General features: G+C 33.8%; 1 protein-coding gene across 1 annotated transcript; it reads left to right on the plus strand.

Annotated features, from left to right (window-relative positions):
* The first annotated feature begins 6449 nt into the window (after positions 1-6449).
* Positions 6450-14789, plus strand: LOC132723778 (BRCA2 and CDKN1A-interacting protein-like). The gene is made up of 7 exons (XM_060708561.1): positions 6450-6594; positions 8767-8841; positions 9384-9464; positions 11281-11382; positions 11747-11931; positions 12886-13030; positions 14607-14789. Exons 1-7 carry the CDS (start codon positions 6478-6480, stop codon positions 14772-14774), a joined length of 873 nt encoding a protein of 290 aa, XP_060564544.1. The 5' UTR covers positions 6450-6477; the 3' UTR covers positions 14775-14789.
* Positions 14790-19839: the final 5050 nt, after the last annotated feature.

Raw genomic sequence — 19839 nt, forward strand, 5'->3', positions numbered from 1 at the left:
AGGTGAGAAAGAGTCTGGCTATAGTCGGAGCCATTTGGTAATATGTTGGTTTCAATATTCAAAGCGTGGCGCATTTGAATACGGCAAAGCTGGGAGCTACTATTGAATTTGACGTAAGATTTTATAAATAGAGTAAAACGGCAAAAAATTTGATGTTTATTTCACCTTTCGCGTTGTTTATATTGATGTTGAATTTTAAATTTGACCATCATCATGGAGAAATGTATCTACTGTGTTGATGGACAAAAAGGATTGTGTGAAAATATTGGAAATGGAATAAAATAGGTGATTTTGACGGTAGATGTGCGAATTTTCTCCGGTAAACATTTTTATCTTGTGTATTATTATAGACGTTGAAAGGAAATAGGACGTTTGGGCCCTAAACCTAATCGGCCCCAGTGGAAAACTCTGGGCACCTGGACGTTTCGGCCTTTTCCACGAGACGTTTTTGCGTAGTATAGTATATTGCTTGATTGATTACAAAAACAATTATGATACTTTAAGTGCTTAATTAATAATTCATTACCTTTTGGTCTCTTGAACCATTTAGATATATGTTAATGTTTCTAAAGGTGTAACAAACAATAAAGGCACTTTAATCCTTAATTTATAAAACAACTACTGAAACTTCTGGATTAATTAAGTTCATTACAGTTAACCCTTTAGAAAACATTATCTATTGAATTTAATTAAACTATTTAGATAATTATGTTAATTCTTTTTCGGGTGTAACTAATTAACTGTTTATAGCTTTATGCTAATTGGTGGTTAGTAATATCACAGAAAACTGAAAAAGTTTTTTAAATAAACTTTTAGTTATAATCTCTTGATAATACTTTTAATTATTATTGTTATATGATAAGGCCTAAAAAAAAATTGATGTGTTTCTGGTGGCGAGGGCAAAAAAAGAAGGGTCGGTAGGTAGGAATTTTTTTTTTTTTCAGTCAATCAACGATTGTAGATATGTCAGATACGGATTATATGGACTGTAAATTATATTCTATAGCATAAAAGTATTTAAAAATGTTAGACTACCAAACCTAGACTTCAATCTTATATTTTGAAATAAATTTTACCAATGGCATGACTCGACTTTCGTTTTCAGTTTTTTTATTCTTACCGAACAACTGGCTTCAATTGTAATATTCTCACTCTTAACATGACCATGCACTTCCAAAAAAATGTTTTGAGCTGTTTTGCTGTGGTCAATTAATTTGATTTCCTGTTTTGCCACACTATGATCGCATTTTTTAGCTCACCTGTCGCAAAGTGACAGGGTGAGCTTTTGTGATCGCTTTTCGTCCGTAAACTTTAAATGACATCTCCTCATAAACCACTAAGCCAATTTCATCCAAACTTCACAGGAATGTTACTTTGGTGGTCACCTTTAAAAATTGTTCAAAGAATTTAATTCCATGCAGAACTCTGGTTGCCATGGCAACCGAAAGAAAAAACTTTAAATATCTTCTTTTAAAAAAACCCTAAGATATTTGGCATGAAACATCTTCTAGTGAGTGTCCACCAAGTTTGTTCAAATAAATTCCCTGCGGTCAAAATTGGTCCGCCCCAGGGGGTCATTGATTTTCCCTATATGCATATAGTAAAAACTTAAAAAATCTTCTTTTAAAGAACCCAGAGCTAGAGCTAAGATATTCAGCATGAAACATCTTCTAATGAGTGTCTACCAAGTTTGTTCAAATAAAAGCCCTGGGGTCAAAATTGGCCCCGCCCCAGGGGGTCATAGATTTTCCCTATATGCATATAGTAAAAACTTAAAAAATCTTCTTGTAAAGAACTCAAAGTGCTAGAGCTAAGATATTTAGCATGAAACATGTTCTAATGGGTGTCTACCAAGTTTGTTCATATAAAAGCCCTGAGGTCAAAATTGGCCCCACCCCGGGGGTCATTGATTTTCCTTATATGTGTATAGCAAAAACTTAAAAAATCTTCTTTGAAAAAAACCAAATAGCTAGAGTTTCGATATTAAGCATGAAACATGTTCTAGTGCATGTCTACAAAGTTTGTTCAAATAAAAGCCCTGGGGTCAAAATTGGCCCCATCCCGGGGGGTCTTTGATTTTCCTTATACATGTATGTGTATAGCAAAAACTTAAAAATCTTCTTTGAAAAAACCCAAATAGCTAGAGTTTAGAGGGGGGAGATAATTGTTTTTCATTGTAAAAAACTTTGGGTCGGCGCTAAAAAATAGGGTCGGTCGGGCCACCGGAAACACAACATTTTTTTTTAGGCCTAATGATTTTGATTTGATTTTTTATTTTAAAAAAACTCAACTTAATTATAAATGTTGTGTACATGTATGTACATGCTTTAGCACAGTTATAACAATCGTTATGAAAATCAATTGTCTGTGCGCATAATTGTGGAATAGTTTCATTATATATAAAATTTAATAAGATAATTTTTTCATTTGCTGGATATTTACTGTGATTATCACAATCAGGTTTTAAGTGTTAAAAATTGTGACTGCTAATAAAACAGGCAGAAATGTCTGATCTTTGCATCACGGGTAATAATATTTCTTTATTTGGGTATATTTGGGTGAAAGTGGGTATTACTTGCCGCTGTTTTTTTATCTCTCGCCATATTTACTAATTTATTTTAAATAAATGTTTTCTGTTGGACACTCAATGTTAAAAGATTAAAAAACACACACAAAAAACCCCCAACAGATATTGATCTCCAGGTACCAACTGAAATAAATGTTACAATAAATAAAAAAAAAATATAAAAAAAGATATCTAGAACTCTGGTTGATTTTTACCAAACTTTGGGGGGCATCACACCAACTTCTCAAAATGAAAAACAGATATCTCTTGATAGTGCGCAACTGCCTTTAATCATGTAAAGGACATTAGTTTGTCAGATATGGTAATTCTATGTTTCAGCTATGTTAATCCCAAAATGTTAATGGCAATAAAAGGGCTACAAGCAGTTGGTAATAAACAAAGTTAGGCACACGACACGTGTTTGGAAATCTTCAGCATGCCATGTGCATGACGAGTTTTAGAAGAATTATTCTTATGTTCAATCGGTTAAACACATGACATCGGCATAACATTAAAGATAAATACCTTTCCATGAAAATATCACGTGCCAACAATTGTTTTCTCTTTACTTCTTTAATAAATTTGTTGCTTTCATACAACAACATACACCTCGAGATTAGTTGTCAGCCATATATTTTCCAATGACGTCATTTCCGAACAGGTATAAAACCACTATTTCTGCAATCGGTCCACCGGTCAAAGACGACCGTCATGGTAAATGTTCAAAGTATTTGTATGACCAGGCACGGAAAGGCATGTTCTCCTTGTTAAGAAATATAGAGGCATGTGTCTTGATTTAGATTTACAAATACACTTATTTGACAGTATGATATGTCCTATCCTATTATATGTGAGATGTGTGGAATAGAAAATACTAATTATCTCTTCATTTCAAGCTTCATATATTAAATATGAAAAAAATCTACTCCAAACGTAATGCTTTATGGGTAATTAGGAATTCTGCCAATGGTTACCACTAATTTGAACGTCAGCCACACCAATTTCTTCAAACTTGCCGCTGTGGGGCTGTTGATCCCTACATCAACATCAGGTGAGAATAATAAAAGCTACAAATATAAATCAAATCATACAAATTATTCAGTCAAACAATTTCAAATATTAAACAAAACAAAAATAAAACAATAACAAACTTTTTGCAATGTAAACAACATTACTCTTTTTTGTTTTTATTTTGATTCATGAAATATTTTTACAGACTTTCCACCCTCAAGAGGGTTAAAGCAACACATAGGGCATCTTTGAGCCCACCTGTTCTCAACGCCATCCTTACTGTTGGGATGTTAGGACCACCAATAGAAAAGGTCGATATCAACTCCATGGTGAAAATCTGGCGATCTGGAGAAACCAAGGCGTAGCCTGCTCTAGGCAGTCATAAATTAACTGATATAACATTATTGTTTTATATTTTTGTGTTATATATATTTTTCTGTTAAAGTTATTTGAAAAGACAATAAAATATGTAAATACTAAACACCTTTTGTTGTCAAAACTCTCATTAAATATGCACCAAAATACACCATTCCATTGTAAGGTTTCAATTTTTTTTCGAAATGCGGGAGGGGGGAATCCTCCATCACCCACCCACCCCCTGCAAGTTGCGCTTGGTTTAAACATATTTATTCACAAAAAAACATTTAACAAGTGAACAATATTTACAAAGTACATTTTGGGATTGGGCAGAACGCTATAAAGATTATAAATGTCCTCTCCCAGTTATAATAATTTACAATAACACAGTTCATGGCATTATCTTACACAACGGTTAGTTGAAGTATTCAAAGACATTCACATAATAGTTAAGAGTTAAGTATTTAGCAATGTAACATATGTAAGAGCAAACAGTAAAATGGAGAAAAAAATGATTGAAGAATAATGCAACTCACAAAAAGGTACAATAGACAAACACCTATTTTAGTATTTTTGTTTTAGAATTTAGTAAGAAGAAGAAAAATAATATCTTATTTGATTGCTTACAGCTGTATATTAGCAGATACGCACAATAGATATACACTGAATATTTAAAGAAAAAAGATATTAGAAAAAGGAAGGAAGAAATGGATGAACAATGATGGAACAATAACGAGGAACTAAGATGCATAATCTAGTAAATGTCAAATATGTTAAGACATCTCTGGTTTTAAGTACGCTAAAATCGTTTTGTATCTCGGATATATTTTTGAACTGATTTAAAGATATATACATTAGAATCATAAGATAAAGTAGTGGAACCAGTAAGAATGACATTGATGGAAGGATTACAAAATTGAGATATAGTACTTATTAATTCAGGTCGTAGGTTAGTATATTTAGGGCATTCAAGAAAGTAGTGATAAGCATTTTCTCTCGCACCACATTCACACAAAGGAGAGTCGGTAATGTTCTTATCAAGTAAATCGACAGAAAGAGAGCTGCAGTTAGTACGTAATCTTGTGTGAACAATTTGTAATTTACGCTCACCGCATAGAAAATGGGCAGGTACTTAAGTTGCGCTTACAGAAATTTCTGGGGAAGGCCCTGTATTATGCTTGTTGTTTATGTTAATCTCATGCCCAACCGGGTTACCGGGCTTATATAGTTATGAATAAAAGTTGAAAGTCAATTAGTAGGTTATTTTACAAATCGACGGCCTCATCGTTAAATACAATTTATATAAATTTATATAAATTGAAAAGACTAAATAGAAATTGTTCAGTAGTGTCAATATTTTGAATGATGAAAGCAGAGACACAGATAACAGTTTACATCTTTGATGAAAGTGCATCTAATGACAAATTAAAAAGAAGATTAAAAATCGAAAAAAAATGTATAAAGATGCTAAATAATACATATATTTTTAGTTATTATATAATATTATTAAATTGTTATTCCAGGTACTTAATTTAAATACAGAGGGATAAGAAATGATATTGAAATTAATGCATTTGTGAATTTGCGAACAATTATTCAACATTTCCAAGACCGTCGCTCAGTTATACAAAAATGATATGAAATACACGCAGATCATCGGTAATAATAAATATATTTATCACACACCCGTGCCGATTTTGCGACTCCGTAAATATGGTATTGCACGACCGTGCATATATTTTGATTTGACGTCATTAGCGTTATCACGGGGGTGGAACCCCATATGAATCTCAAAAATGAGCATCGGTAAAAATATATGTGAATTTCCGCTGCACCAGATGTGAAGTATAACACCAGATGTGACTGGAAAAATTAGCCGATTGCAGGGTAAGTTTTCATCTTTTTAAACATTTATATAAAATTCAATCCTTTTCTTAAGGAAATCGAATTGTGATTCTACCCTCCTGACTCTCCTCTATATTACCCCTTGTTGTTTTGGATTTCTATGCAGTCTTCATCGAGATATTCTTTCCGTCGTGGGTTCTGGTGTGTCCAAAACATGCAATGTGAATGAAGAAAATGTCACCAAACGGATTAAAAAAACAGAGATTTTACGAAATCTCACTACAGGTCGATGCTAAACATTCAAACAAATCCTGGTTTAAACATGCATTTTCATATTTCAGTATATTTCATATATAATTTTCAGCATAACAATATTCCCTTATTATCAAATCTTTTTCTCCATTACAATACGGTATCATATTTAAAATATTGACATGAACAAACTATCGTCGTAAAAAATGTAATTGACCGATTATAAAATGTTTCTAAGTTATTCTTTTCAATTCGTCGCGAGACCGTCGATTTGTGTAATATTAACCTAGCAATCGACGGTCTGGTCTTCCACGGTTTTTGGAGATCGTCTGAGACCGTCGATTTTGCGGTCGGCCTAAGAAAATGCCATCTCCTTTTCTTTACGCAGTGATCTCCCCTTATCAGTACATTTGCCAAGGGAGGTAATCACTAGGAGTTTGAAGAAAATGGCGTCGTCCAAGAAAAAACGTGCAGACGAAAAAATAATTGATGAAGACGAGTTTGATGATGAAATTGATGATGACGAAGAAGAATCAGGAAGTGAAGAGGAACCAATGGATCAAGTATATTCGAAAACTTTATTGAGTCACTAATGATGAAACACTGACAAGAATAAATAACGATTCGCCCCACTGATGATTCGCCCCTTAAGCGACTCTAACTGGAGAAATGCACAATCGGGCTTATGACATTAAAAACTAATATTCCTAGAAAAGTTATAAAGATATTTCTGTTGTTTATTTTAGCATAATACTGTATGACTCATTGACATAAACAGAAATAAAATTATTTGGTTACTGTCACTTTCGTGAAAATAATTTCCCCTTTTTCATATTTTTATAACACATGATTTTTGAAGTCCTTAAAAAATATGTTGCATATGCAAAAAAAACAAAATAGGTCAAATAACTTCTTTATGCTTTAATTCATTGTGCCAACACCTGTTGGCATACATTTCATTCAGTTTTCAGGTATAATATTCAGTGTCAAAGAATTGTCAAAATAAAAATGCCAAAAACTGAATATTTAATTGAAATATATAGAATAAAGGTACTGGCGCAATAATCTTGAGCAAAATGAAGTTGTTGGACACATTTCTATTAAAGCCACTGACCTCCAGATGGTAAAATGAAATAAATGAAAAAAAATTTCAAGTAAACAGTAAACTTATACTGATCTAGTTAGGTTTATTGTATAAATCCATCATTACTGACACCTTTATTCAAGAAAGAATGTTGACAAAAGTGTTCATATATCAGGTTTTTCTTTTCCATAATCTACTACGTTACTAACGCAGTAGCCAGTATAAATAGGGGATAATTCATTTAACGGGGTCACGTGTCACAACAGTGGTCTGGAGAAATGCCCGGTATCTGGTATGCCTGGGATCATTTATCAATATTTGTCATTTAGTAGGCCCCTATGGAATTTCAAGCTTAAGGTTAAATCGATAAATTGGTCATCATTTATATAAAATAATTAATAAATTATAATTTTAGTGCCATGAATTACTACAAATATAAAAACAAAAGCAGTTATTTGTAGCCCTATATGTTTGATAAAATCCTGGATTCCGTGCGTTCCGGAGCACAGGTCGTGATATTGTCCTGTACGACCACGTGATACTAGAAAAAAAACCCGGATGAAAGAATTCAGTGGTTTAATAAAAGAAGGTATTTCCCATTGGTGGAGAAGCGAACTGTTTGTTTTCAGAGCAATAATGTTAAAATATGAACATTTTGAAGTGTCATTTCGATTTCTTTCAACTACATAATGTTTTTGAGGGGGGGATTTTGAAATATTAGCAAGACTGCAGTTTTTCTGCTATCTTTTGGAGGTCAGCTGCTTTAAGAATTTTACATAACATAATTTTTATGAACTTTAAATATTTTGTTTCCTGAAAACCGGGAAAAAAGGGAAATAATTCCAAGGAAATAAAAAATAAACCAAAAAATTTTGTTTCTGTTTTGTATCATATACAAGTGCTGAATAAACAAAATAAGTTAGAAAGAAACATATTAATTATTTTTCTAGAAATATGATTTTTATGTCTTAAGCCGATCGGGCATTTTCACCAGCCTGTCAAAGAGTTTAGTGATGGTTTTTTCTATCTTTCATTAATGTCAACGATTGGGGACGTAGACATATATGCGCGTCAAAATTGCAAGTATGTGAAAGAGTTGTTTAAAAGCGATCAGGTCAACTTGTCACGGTATAGATTATAGTATAATTTTGTTCAACTCATCCGCAGCGAGTCAAGAAGAATATTAGGTTAAAGACGGGGTGGGGGGGGGGTGGGGCTGGAAAAACTAGGATGAGACATGTTTAATGCAAGCTACTGCTTCATGAAGTGGGGGGTGGGGCTGGAAAACTAGGATGAGACATGTTTAATGCAAGCTGCTGCTTCATGAATTGCTCTGGGATATGGAGTAGGAAAACTGCATGGGATAGGTGGTTCAAGAGATATACAGTTCTATGAAAGAATTTATAATTGTCTGAAGTGGGCTGCTGTTAATAACCTTATAACACAGGGGATGGCCATGGTAAATATAGCAGACTCTTTTGTAGATATATACAGATTTTATTTCAGTTTGATTGTGTAGGAAGCTGTAAGCTTACAGAAACACTCTCAAATCCATTCCTGAAACCAATCAGTTGGTTTTATAAACCAGTCCTTAGTTTCTGGTCCAACGACTTGGCCATGTCACCACTAATATTTGTTCTTTCATATACAGGAAGTACAGTTGGACTTCGAAGCTAGGATACCAGATGATAGTGACTTTAATGGTATACGGACCCTCCTTCAACAGGTAAATATCTATAGTACTATATCTGTATCTCGTAATATCAGTATTATTCTTTTAATAGTTAAATATTGATAGTAAATATTAATATTTATCAATATAATTCTTGCCCTCATGGCTTTAGATTCGAGTCACACCAGGGACATTGGATTCTTTCTAAGAGGAAGCTATCCAGCTCGCTTATGGATCGTCGGTGGTTCTACTCAGGTGCTTGTTTGTGCCTGAAAAAATGCACATAGGAGCATCTGACTGTGACATCTTCCTCCAACAGTAAAGCTGGAAAGTCGCCTAGGACGTCTCTACTGTGTTAGTGTGTCATAATACCCAACCAAAAAAGATAAATCAATATATTTCTTACATAAATAACAACTAGGTACTATATATTATAGAATTCTTGAAAAATATATTAGTAAATAAACTAAATATCAGAAAAATACCAGTATTCTAATATCATTTAAGAATTGATAGGCCTCTTAATATGACAGGTTAATATTATTATATTGTACATGGCTTCTTTTTGTATCACTTCTGATGTTACTAACTTGCAGGTGTTTTTGAAGGCCAATGTAAACCTCTCCGAGCTTACAGACACTATTATTTCACAGAACTACATCGGAAGTGTTATGAAGGTATGTACAATCATTGCACATTTTGTGTCCATGTTTTCATGTTCCTGAAAGGAGGCATATAGTTAACACTTGACCTGCTGGATTGTGAAGTATTCAGCCTTTGTCACCAGTATAGAGCCCCAGCCAGCCTGTCCTTATATAGCCCCGGCCAGCCTGCCCTTCTAGAGCTCTGGCCAGCCTGCCCTTATAGAGCCCCGGCCAGCCTGCCCTTATAGAGCTCCGGCCAGCCTGTCCTTATAGAGCCCCAGCCAGCCTGTCCTTATATAGCCCCAGCCAGCCTGTCCTTATATAGCCCGGCCAGCCTGTCCTTATAGAGCTCTGACCAGCCTGCCCTTATAGAGCCCCAGCCAGCCTGTCCTTATATAGCCCGGCCAGCCTGCCCTTATAGAGCTCTGGCCAGCCTGCCCTTATAGAGCCCCGGCCAGCCTGCCCATATAAAGCCCCGGCCAGCCTGCCCTTATAGAGCCCCGGCCAGCCTGCCCATATAGAGCCCCGGCCAGCCTGCCCTTATAGAGCCCCGGCCAGCCTGCCCTTATAGAGCCCCGGCCAGCCTGCCCTTATAGAGCCCCGGCCAGCCTGCCCTTATAGAGCTCTGGCCAGCCTGCCCTTATAGAGCCCCAGCCAGCCTGCCCTTATAGAGCCCCGGCCAGCCTGCCCTTATAGAGCTCTGGCCAGCCTGCCCTTATAGAGCCCCGGCCAGCCTGCCCATATAGAGCCCCGGCCAGCCTGCCCTTATAGAGCCCCGGCCAGCCTGCCCTTATAGAGCCCCGGCCAGCCTGCCCTTATAGAGCCCCGGCCAGCCTGCCCTTATAGAGCCCCGGCCAGCCTGCCCTTATAGAGCTCCGGCCAGCCTGCCCTTCTGTACATTCTGAACAAGCCAGCTGTAACAGGCGCTATACTGATCGCTAACTCAGATTTATACATTGATTTCCCCAAAATTAATAATGGACATTTCCAAACTCCTCAGAAAGTAAAATGCCTAGAACTTCAATAATTGGCATTTGGCATCATCTTAGTCAAATTGGCCCTTCTCTGGTGGTCTGTTACTGTATTAGTTTTGAGTGACATAAATAGGACAACACATATAAATTTCTCTTACTGAAACTCAATGTCCAAGTTTACAGACTGTATACATACATATTTATCATGTAGCATTGCCAATTCGACCTCTATTAAAGACACAGAAAATTTTTGTGTGTAACAATATCAATTGATCATCTACTGATGTTGCATAAATTATATTCCTTTTGGCAAAAATTGCCCAAGTGACTTACTTAAAAATATTTTGCTTCAATCTTCAAATATTGTGCACTTGTACGCAACAGTTTAGTGTGTCTGTCATATCAAAATATGACCTATGACCTTAGATGACTTATCAGTGTGACCCAGTGTAGGTCTGTATTGAAGAATTTGTGACCTAAACCTACAATGTAATAATAAATTTTGGATGAGCATTCTTACACCATCATGACCGTCTTGTTAGTTATAGCCTTCAAATTTAGGTAATAAAATTATAATAGATTCTCATATAGAATATTTTTTCACATTTATAAATATAAATAACCTTGAGCTTCGCTTTTAGATTGTTTTGAATTTTTAAGCTATGCATTTCAAGTATGGTTGGGTCCAGTTTGGTATATGGTATAAACTTTGACCTCTATGATGATCAAGGGATCTTCTTTTGAAGTTTTAAGCTTCAAGTTTCCAAAGTGGGGATCATTTGTGGGTATAAATGACATTCAGTGATATTTCTTGTTCGACTTTTTGTTTTATAGTTATATATAACATTTAATGATTTTAACATACATGTTTTCAGCAACCTTACAATCCGGAGCTTGATGATGATGATGATGAGGATCTAGATAGTGATGACTCAGTGCTGGCACTTACCACAGTTGTGAACATTACAGAAAGACAGGTACAAAGAAACTACTTCCTTCTCCAATTATCTCATTACAGTTCTTCAAATCCTTAATCTTTGCCATGCTTAATACCTTAAATGGACTTGTCCAGCTTCCCGTCTGGACAAAATGGTTCATCATTTTTCTAGGGAAAATTTAGTAATATATACATGTATATTGTACTGACTGGAAGCAAATGGTGCAGACCATGACTTCACACTAGTAACACAGCATGAATGTACTCATTGTACTGGCTAATTTTGGGTTGCACTGGTCATGTGGAAGAATTCTGTTGCCAGGTTAGGGGTTACTTAAATTAGTACAAGCAGTTATCATTTTGACTTGTTGACAACCTGAATAACTAACACTTCTTTCTTTTAGGACGTAGATTGTGTAAAGCAGTTAAAGACAATGTTGGTGGAGAAATGTAAACAATGTTCTGCTGCTCAATCAGATAAATTGAGCAAGCTCCTGACTGATCCTGATCATCATGTAGGATACTTGATCAATGAACGCTTTCTTAATTTACCTCCAAGTATGGCGGTGCCAATGTTTGAAGCGTTAATGTAAGTATTGAACTACGTGATAGATGAAATATTTAAACCCTTAACCAGCTGAAATTTTTAAATGGACTTGTCAAGCTTCCTTTTATGAACTGTCCATTATTAGTTTTTGGGATAACCTACTCCGGCTGCATGAAGCTGCAGGCAGGCCTGGCCTTATACATGATCTATTTGTCTAAAATTAACTTTAACCATACTTAATATCTTAAATAGACTTGTCCATCCTCATTTTTAAGAAATATTTGCGAACAAATACCGATTGGATAATCATAACAAACTGTGCAGACCATGATCAGATGACATAAATGTGCTGGCTGATTTTGGTCTGCACTGGTCGCATGGCAAAATCAGTTGTTACCATAGGCCCTGGTACATATACTTTATACAATTATGATTCTAAAGTTACTTTCAACAAAATATTGATTGATAGTTATAATTGATGACTTCATTATTACGTTGGTTATCTTTCCACCAATTTGTGATGCCGCTTATTTAAAACAGTTTTTAAAAAAAAAAAACACCATATTTTGACAATGCATTAATCCATATACAGTACATATTCACTTACAAGAAGGCATTTGATGTTTTGACAGTTCACATGCTTAGCTGAATAGGCAGAGCATAAGACTTGTAATCCAGTGGTGGCTGGTTCAATGCTCATGCAAGATTTCTCCCTGACAATTGATGGCGGACATCGAGTCAAATGGTCATTTGTCCCGCACTGCTGATTCCGGAATCTTGTGGGATGAGTAGTCTGTAACTTGCTGATAAATTGGTTATTACTGGTTAGTTGCCAAGAAAAGCTGGTTAGAATGTCAGACTGCCAAATAATAACCTAACATTGTGTTAGAGTCAGCATAAAAATAACCAGATTAACAAACAAACAGATTACATTAAACATTCTAAAGTTTATCTAAATATTTGCACATGTACATATAACATATATATTTTTTTCAGTAAGGAAATGGAGAAAGCTAGGCAGAAAAAGATGAAGTATAATTTTAGTTACTATCTAATGATATGTAAGTCATTTGAGATGAAGGCTGCACATAATGTGAAACAGATGTTTTTCTCCAACTCTGAGGAAGAGTTATTTCAAGAGGTTAGTTATCTTGCATATGATAAGTTGTCAGGTACTGAAAAATATCTTGATTCTGCTTAAAATTATCCTTTTAGATTTTTATCTGCTGAATTTGTGTAATTGGTTTGCCCTGCTTTGAATTTGGAACAGTCCATTTGAAGTTTAAAGGGACTCACTCCACTGAGATTTTTGGACGTGACAGGACTAGAAATATTTTTCCGAGATTTCCATACTACATGTATTTGATGTAGGTCCGGCCCAGTAACTTGTGTGCGAATTTTCAGATGATTCCCTCATGCCGTTTTTCCAATTTCAAATTTTATTTGCAGAATGACCCAAAAATAAAAAGTATTGCAATGCTTTTCATTCAAATCAGGCTAAGAACCTCATAAAAATATCAATTTTCAATTTGATTCTGACAAAACTTCTGTATAGCCCTTTGCAGATTTTTCTATTGTAATAAAGTGTCTTGCTGGATCTATGTAAGAAGTTAAAGTTTTATGTTTTAGGCTTTTTTACCTCAGTGAAGCGCCTTTAAGGAATTTAAATTCATAAAATAAAATGTAACATTATATATGGTCAGACTCCTCTATTCTGGTGGCAAAATCTTATCACTTATTGTATCAACAGGTTTAAAAGTTACAGTGTTGTTTTAGGTTTGCTTGATCTTTAATCTATATCTTGTCTGTCTGTAGAGTCGAAATTTGATCCATAGATCTTTCTGATTAAATACTCCCATTTTGTCAAACTATCTCTCTGGTCCAAATTTAATTGCTCTTGTATACAATATTTGAGTGCCTATAAATTGAACTTGCACATTGGAAATTGATATAAAAAACTTTTGAACTTTCAACCAAATTAGAGTAATTTTCTTAAAGGGACTCCACTAAGGTTTTTTGACATTATGGGACTGAAAATATTTTTTTCAAGATAAATGTACCATTTGATGTAGGTTTAGGCCATTAATCTTTGTGCAAAATTTCAGATCAATCGCGCACTTCGTTTTTTCCAGAATGATTATTCAAATTGAAAAACAAAATTACCCAAAATCAAAAGCGTTTAAAGGCTTTTCACTCATACCGAGCTAAAAAGCATAAAAATACGATTTTCAGTGTATTTCAAAGTATATTTCTTAACCATCTTTGTATATATTTCTGTTTAAAGTGCCCCAGCTCATTTATGTAAGAAATTCAAATGTTATGTTTTTACCTCAGGTGAGTCCCCTTAAGTGCTAATATTTGTTATTATAAATTCATAATCTTGAGAACAAAAGATGGGCTAAAAGAACTTGAGAAAGATGAAAAATCATTTAGAGCAATGGTGTACAATATTATAAATTTTCTTTTTTTTTCAAAACGGTGTATTTAAGTTTTATCAAATATTTGATCAAGTGTATGTGCTTGGATTGACAAATATACAATTTATTTGGAGATCCACACTTCAAGTGTTTGGTTTTTCTATTTACATGTATATATATATAGATAACTTCCTGTATCATAAGGAGTTTTTAAAAATTTAGATATAAATATTTTATCTATGTATGTTTATGATATAATTTTTTAAAGTTTTTATCCTTTTATATTTATTATCTATACAGATGAGCGATTTATGTTTCCGTTACTCTGTGGCACATGAGCGGGATACAGGTGTAGAAAAATGGAGTTCAGAGGACGATATGGAACCGTTTAGAACTGTTATTGTACTTTCTGCAGATAAATTGGCAACTGTTCTTGAAAAATTGAAACATGAAATTGCAAAAACATAGATGAATTTTAGAAAATGTAGTTTTGTCTTTTTTTATGGCTCATGGTAAACAACTTCTATTGAACCAGTACCTGTATGATTTGTTTGCTTATTTTGTTCTAGCAAGGAATAATAATAAGCTCTTGTTTTGTTTGGGTATCAATAAATGCATCACCTAACTCACTTTACCATTTGTGTAGAAACAAAACAAGTTACAGGAATAATTTCTTGAGTGGTCATGAAATATTACAAGAATGATTCCCATGTGGTACTAAATAAAAGTTAGTAAAACGATTTCTGTCCTTTTAACAACAAGTATATCTTTATCTTAAACAATTGGTTGATTAAGATTTAAATTTTTAGATGTGGCCTTGGCAAAACTCCACTATCTGTTAACTTTCACCAGAGCTAAACATGAGCCACCGCCAACAGGGGACCATGCTCAACTTTTCCTTATTTCTAAAGTCAAACAGAAGAAGAATATTAAACTAAAAAGTACTCCTACAAAACAAATGTCAAATTTCATATTTGACCTTGACCAAAACAAGGTCAGTTGATGGTCAAGGTCGTATTCAAATTGATCATCATGTCTGTTTTGTCATAAGCACATGTATTCTCTGTTCAAGACTAAATCAAATTCATAAATAGATAATAAAGTTAAGACAATTTAAGTCAAGGCCATATCAGAATGATTCAACATGTACGTTTTGTCATAAGGTTTCTTTTGTCCAAGTATAAATCAAATATGGTGATAAGTAACAAAGATATGACAGTTTAAGCTTAATTCAATCTCATAAAGTTCAAGGTCATAGTTAATTACTTTCCATGTCAGTTTTGTTGTAAGAGTTCATTAATCCAAGTATAAATCAAATCCATAATTCAATAACAAAAATAAGGCCAATTGTTGGGTAAAGTTTGACGTTTAGTGTCAAAGTCAAATTATGGTAAAGTTCAATTAAATTTTTTATTGTCTTAATTGTCCCATAGATTGCTTTGACAAGTTTGAAGACATTCTATTTATTACTTACAAAGTTATAGCCAATTATAGCAAAAAAAACTTTGAAATTACATTAATTTGACCTTTAAGGTCAATGGTCATTTACAAGTCAAATTGGGTTTGAGACATTTTAAGACATTGTCCTTACAAAAAATGTGCTCAAGTTTGTAGTCATTTCATTCATTAATAAGTTATAACCAATTATAGTAAAAATCAGAGATGTAGATAACAAAGATAAGCAGCTCCTATATACTCCATTAAAATATCACTATGACCATCAAAAAGGGGAAAAATTAGGCATTTTGTAGCAAGTAAAACTTAATGGATGTACATATGATCCTTTTATATTATACACCATTTGAAAGTTAAATATTTTATCTATGGCTGCATGTTAAAATATTGGTAATTTTCCTTGCCTTTCACTTAGAAAAACAGCAGAACCCACTGAGCCAGTTTTTCTGTCAAATGAATAGTTCTGTAAAAAAAAATTAAGTAGTTCGCTTTGAAAATTGATGTATCATTTATTTAAACGGGAACTGTAATGTTTTTACCTGCAGCCATAGACAAATGCATAAGCTTTCAGAAAATATATTATTTTACTGATTTTGGTATCTGGTTAATAAGTTTTACTTGCTACAAGGTTTAAGTTAATAGCAAGCATGCGTGATATATTAACTAGGTAGGAAGTTGTCTATCTCTGTAATCTATGTAAAAATCGAGCAAAATATGACCATATCAAGGTTATTGATGAGTGAAGGTCATGATCAATTTGGTCTACAAAAAGGTCTTGTGCTAATGATTACTATGTCCAAGTATGAGGACAATCAATTTAAAAATAAAGTTATAGCCAATTACAGAAAAAAAACTAGCAAAATTCAATAATTTGACCATCAAGGTCATTGGTGAATGAAGGTCATAATCAACGGGTCTACAATAAAAATATAAAACTGAGATTTGAAATTCTTCAGGTGAAATCTAGATGTCAACATTGGAAAAATTGGATATCATTTTCATGCCCCAACCACTTTGACTTAGGGGGAGTCATTTAGTTAGAATTTCCTTTGTCCGTCTGTCGTACTGTCCTGCAGTATATCAGTAGACTGACAAAACAGTGGAATGTGGAGGCATCCGTGTCCGATGGACAGATTTCTAATGTTAATTGAAATGACACAAGTAACGTCAAGTCTATTATGGAAAAGCCAAAATAATTTCCTGTTTTGCTGAAATGGCTTTTGAAAAAGTTAACAAGTTAAGGGTAAGTTAACAGTTTTTGTGTTCTATGAAAATGGTTCAAGTTTATTAGTCCCCTACCGGTTTAACCGGAGGGGACTTTAGGTTTACCCTCCCTCCGTCTGTCTGTCAGTCCACAAAACTGAATCCCACGATAACGCAAAAAGTACTGAAAATATTTTTATGAAACTTGATATATGGATAGATGGCAGTATGGAGATTATGCACGTCTTTTTTTCTTCTTCCTATGTTGAAAATTCTGGTTGCTATGGCAACAAATAGTCTGAAAATATGGCAAATTTAACACATAAACTGGATCCAGTGATAACTCAAAAAGTACTGAAAATATTTTTATGAAACTTGAAATATAGGTAGATGGCCGTCTGGGGATTATGCACATCTTTTTCTTTTCTTCCTATGTTGAAAATTCTGGTTGCTATGGCAACAAATAGCCTGAATTTCAAGATTTCTTATTTAAATTTTTCAGCTTTTTCACTAAAAGTACTTTATTTCTTAAGGTGTTTACCTCAAACTTTAAATATTAGTTTCTGGTCATAAACCACATCATATGTGACAAGGTTTACAACTCTAGCACAAAAATTATCAGTATTACCACCCTTGAACTTAGAATTTTTATGAAAAAAAATGTCTTTTAAATAACTTCTTTATTTCCTAATGTATCTACTTCAAACTTCATATATATGTTTCTTATAATATTATCACTCAACATTTTTGAGAAGGTTAAATACTCCAGCAAGACTGTTTCCAGAATTATGTCCCCCTTGAACTTAGAATTTTTTCGAGAAATTTATTTTTCATGTTGATATTATTCACTCCAACGTCTTCATTCCTTATAGGATTTACTTTAATATCCCACATCGTAATAATATGACAAGGTTGTATAAACATAATTTCCTTACTAGGCAGGGAAACTTAACACATTACTGTGATATAGACAAACTTAGAACTCAAAAGATTTAAGTTCATTCATGTAATTCATTCACTGGTAAAATTGAATGGCCAATGGCCTATCAGAATGTTGCTGGGGTTCTAACCGGTAGGGGACTTATGGATTGCTTGCAATACTATGATAATTGCTTGTTATCTCAACACTGTTTATTTTAAAAGGCATAAAATAATGCAAAAAGATCTTCTAAAATTTGTTTTTTTATTTTATTTCCTGTTTTCACATGACTTGTTTACATAGTTATCTACACATATACTATGATGCTATTGCATTAAAATCAGAGTGCCGCAGCGGCCATAGCTCACTCACCTGAGATACATCGGTAATAAATAATAAAAGAATTCTCAAATAATGCATTACATTCAAGGTTAAGTCTGGAATCATTCATATAACTATAGGCTGTAGAGCCGTATCAGTCAGGTGAAGTTTGGTCAAAATCTACGAAGTGGTAATCGAGATGTTTTACCCTTACCAGGTTAAAATATCTCGAATAGATTTGTCCACCTTTCATTCTGAACAAAGCAATTTATTATTGTTTGGAGCAGGCTAAAATAAACAGTAAGTGGGAAAACGTCGGAAGCTGGACATCATGCCATCACCACAGCTCACCTCTGAGCACTTTGTGCTTGGAAGGTGAGCTTACAACACAAACAAAAACATTCAATGAATATGATATGATGATCATGTACTGGCATATAACAAGGACAACATTTAATTTGTTTCTAAAATCTGGCTATATTAAATCATTTTAAATTAATTAATTTGAAGTTGGGACTATTTTTTATATATAATCTAAAAAATTATAAATTTCTCAAATAAAATAGACAATAATACATAAATATATATCTTGTTTGTATCTTGGTACAATGAGAAAATTTTATGGCTTAAACAGTTGCTACATTATTATTTGTTTCATAAGTATACAATTTTCTACCAAATTACCTTGACTAGTCAAAACAGAGGTGACTATATGCATGTAAACATGGCGCAGTCTGTTAAGAACGATATATAAAATGCTGAAAAAGTTGATATAAACAATAACTGCAATCCTTTTTAGATAAAGACTTGTCCAACTGAATGCTGGAGGCAGTTATACCTTGTATATGGCTATTCAACGCTTAAATAATAAGACATATTGAAACTTTAAAGGGTTGAGATGTCTTGGAATAGAAAAAAAATAAAGAGCTTCAAACGTCAGGAGACAGAGATGCCATATGGCCTGTAAAACCTTTTAATAGCAGAAAATAATAAATACCTTACTTTCTCCAACTACAGTACTACATAAAACCTATTCTAGCCAAACTAAATAAACAATTTCTTGGATAAATTCTATAATACCAGTATATATTGTAATGCACTAGTCAATTGTAGGGGGGAGGGGTAGAAAAGCAGAAATTTTAGATCTTCCTGTTTCCACACACTGTAGGGTCAATGCAATGGTCTGAAAGTGACGCATATAATAGCTTGTTGGCGGGGAAAATGTCAGAACTAGCAGTGACAGGGTATTTAGTGGAAATTTTATCATCTAAATATCCCTTTATAGTCTTTATTTCTAGAGGTCCCAAAATAAAAATTCTAACTTTTATCAGGGGTGGGGAGAGGGTTTGGGTGGGGAAACTAGTGACTGATGCCTAAATTTACAGTGAAAATTTGAATCCTTATTCATTTCATTTTAACAACCCCCTTAATTATATTAGGTTAAGCGTGTTTTGTTATCTTTTTGTTGTTTTTTGCAAGAAATATTAAAAAACTGTGAAGAATTTATGCAATAGTAATTTCAAATTTACTTCATAAATTCATTTATGTTCCAACATAACACTCATTCTTGTATAAATAATATGAATAGCACTACCCTGAAACGACTTGATAAAAATTGTAAACAAAAATCAACAT

This window comes from Ruditapes philippinarum, unplaced genomic scaffold (genome assembly GCF_026571515.1).
Source record: "Ruditapes philippinarum isolate M1 unplaced genomic scaffold, ASM2657151v2 ctg2441_1_1_1_1, whole genome shotgun sequence".
Classification (NCBI taxonomy): Eukaryota; Metazoa; Mollusca; class Bivalvia; order Venerida; family Veneridae; genus Ruditapes; species Ruditapes philippinarum.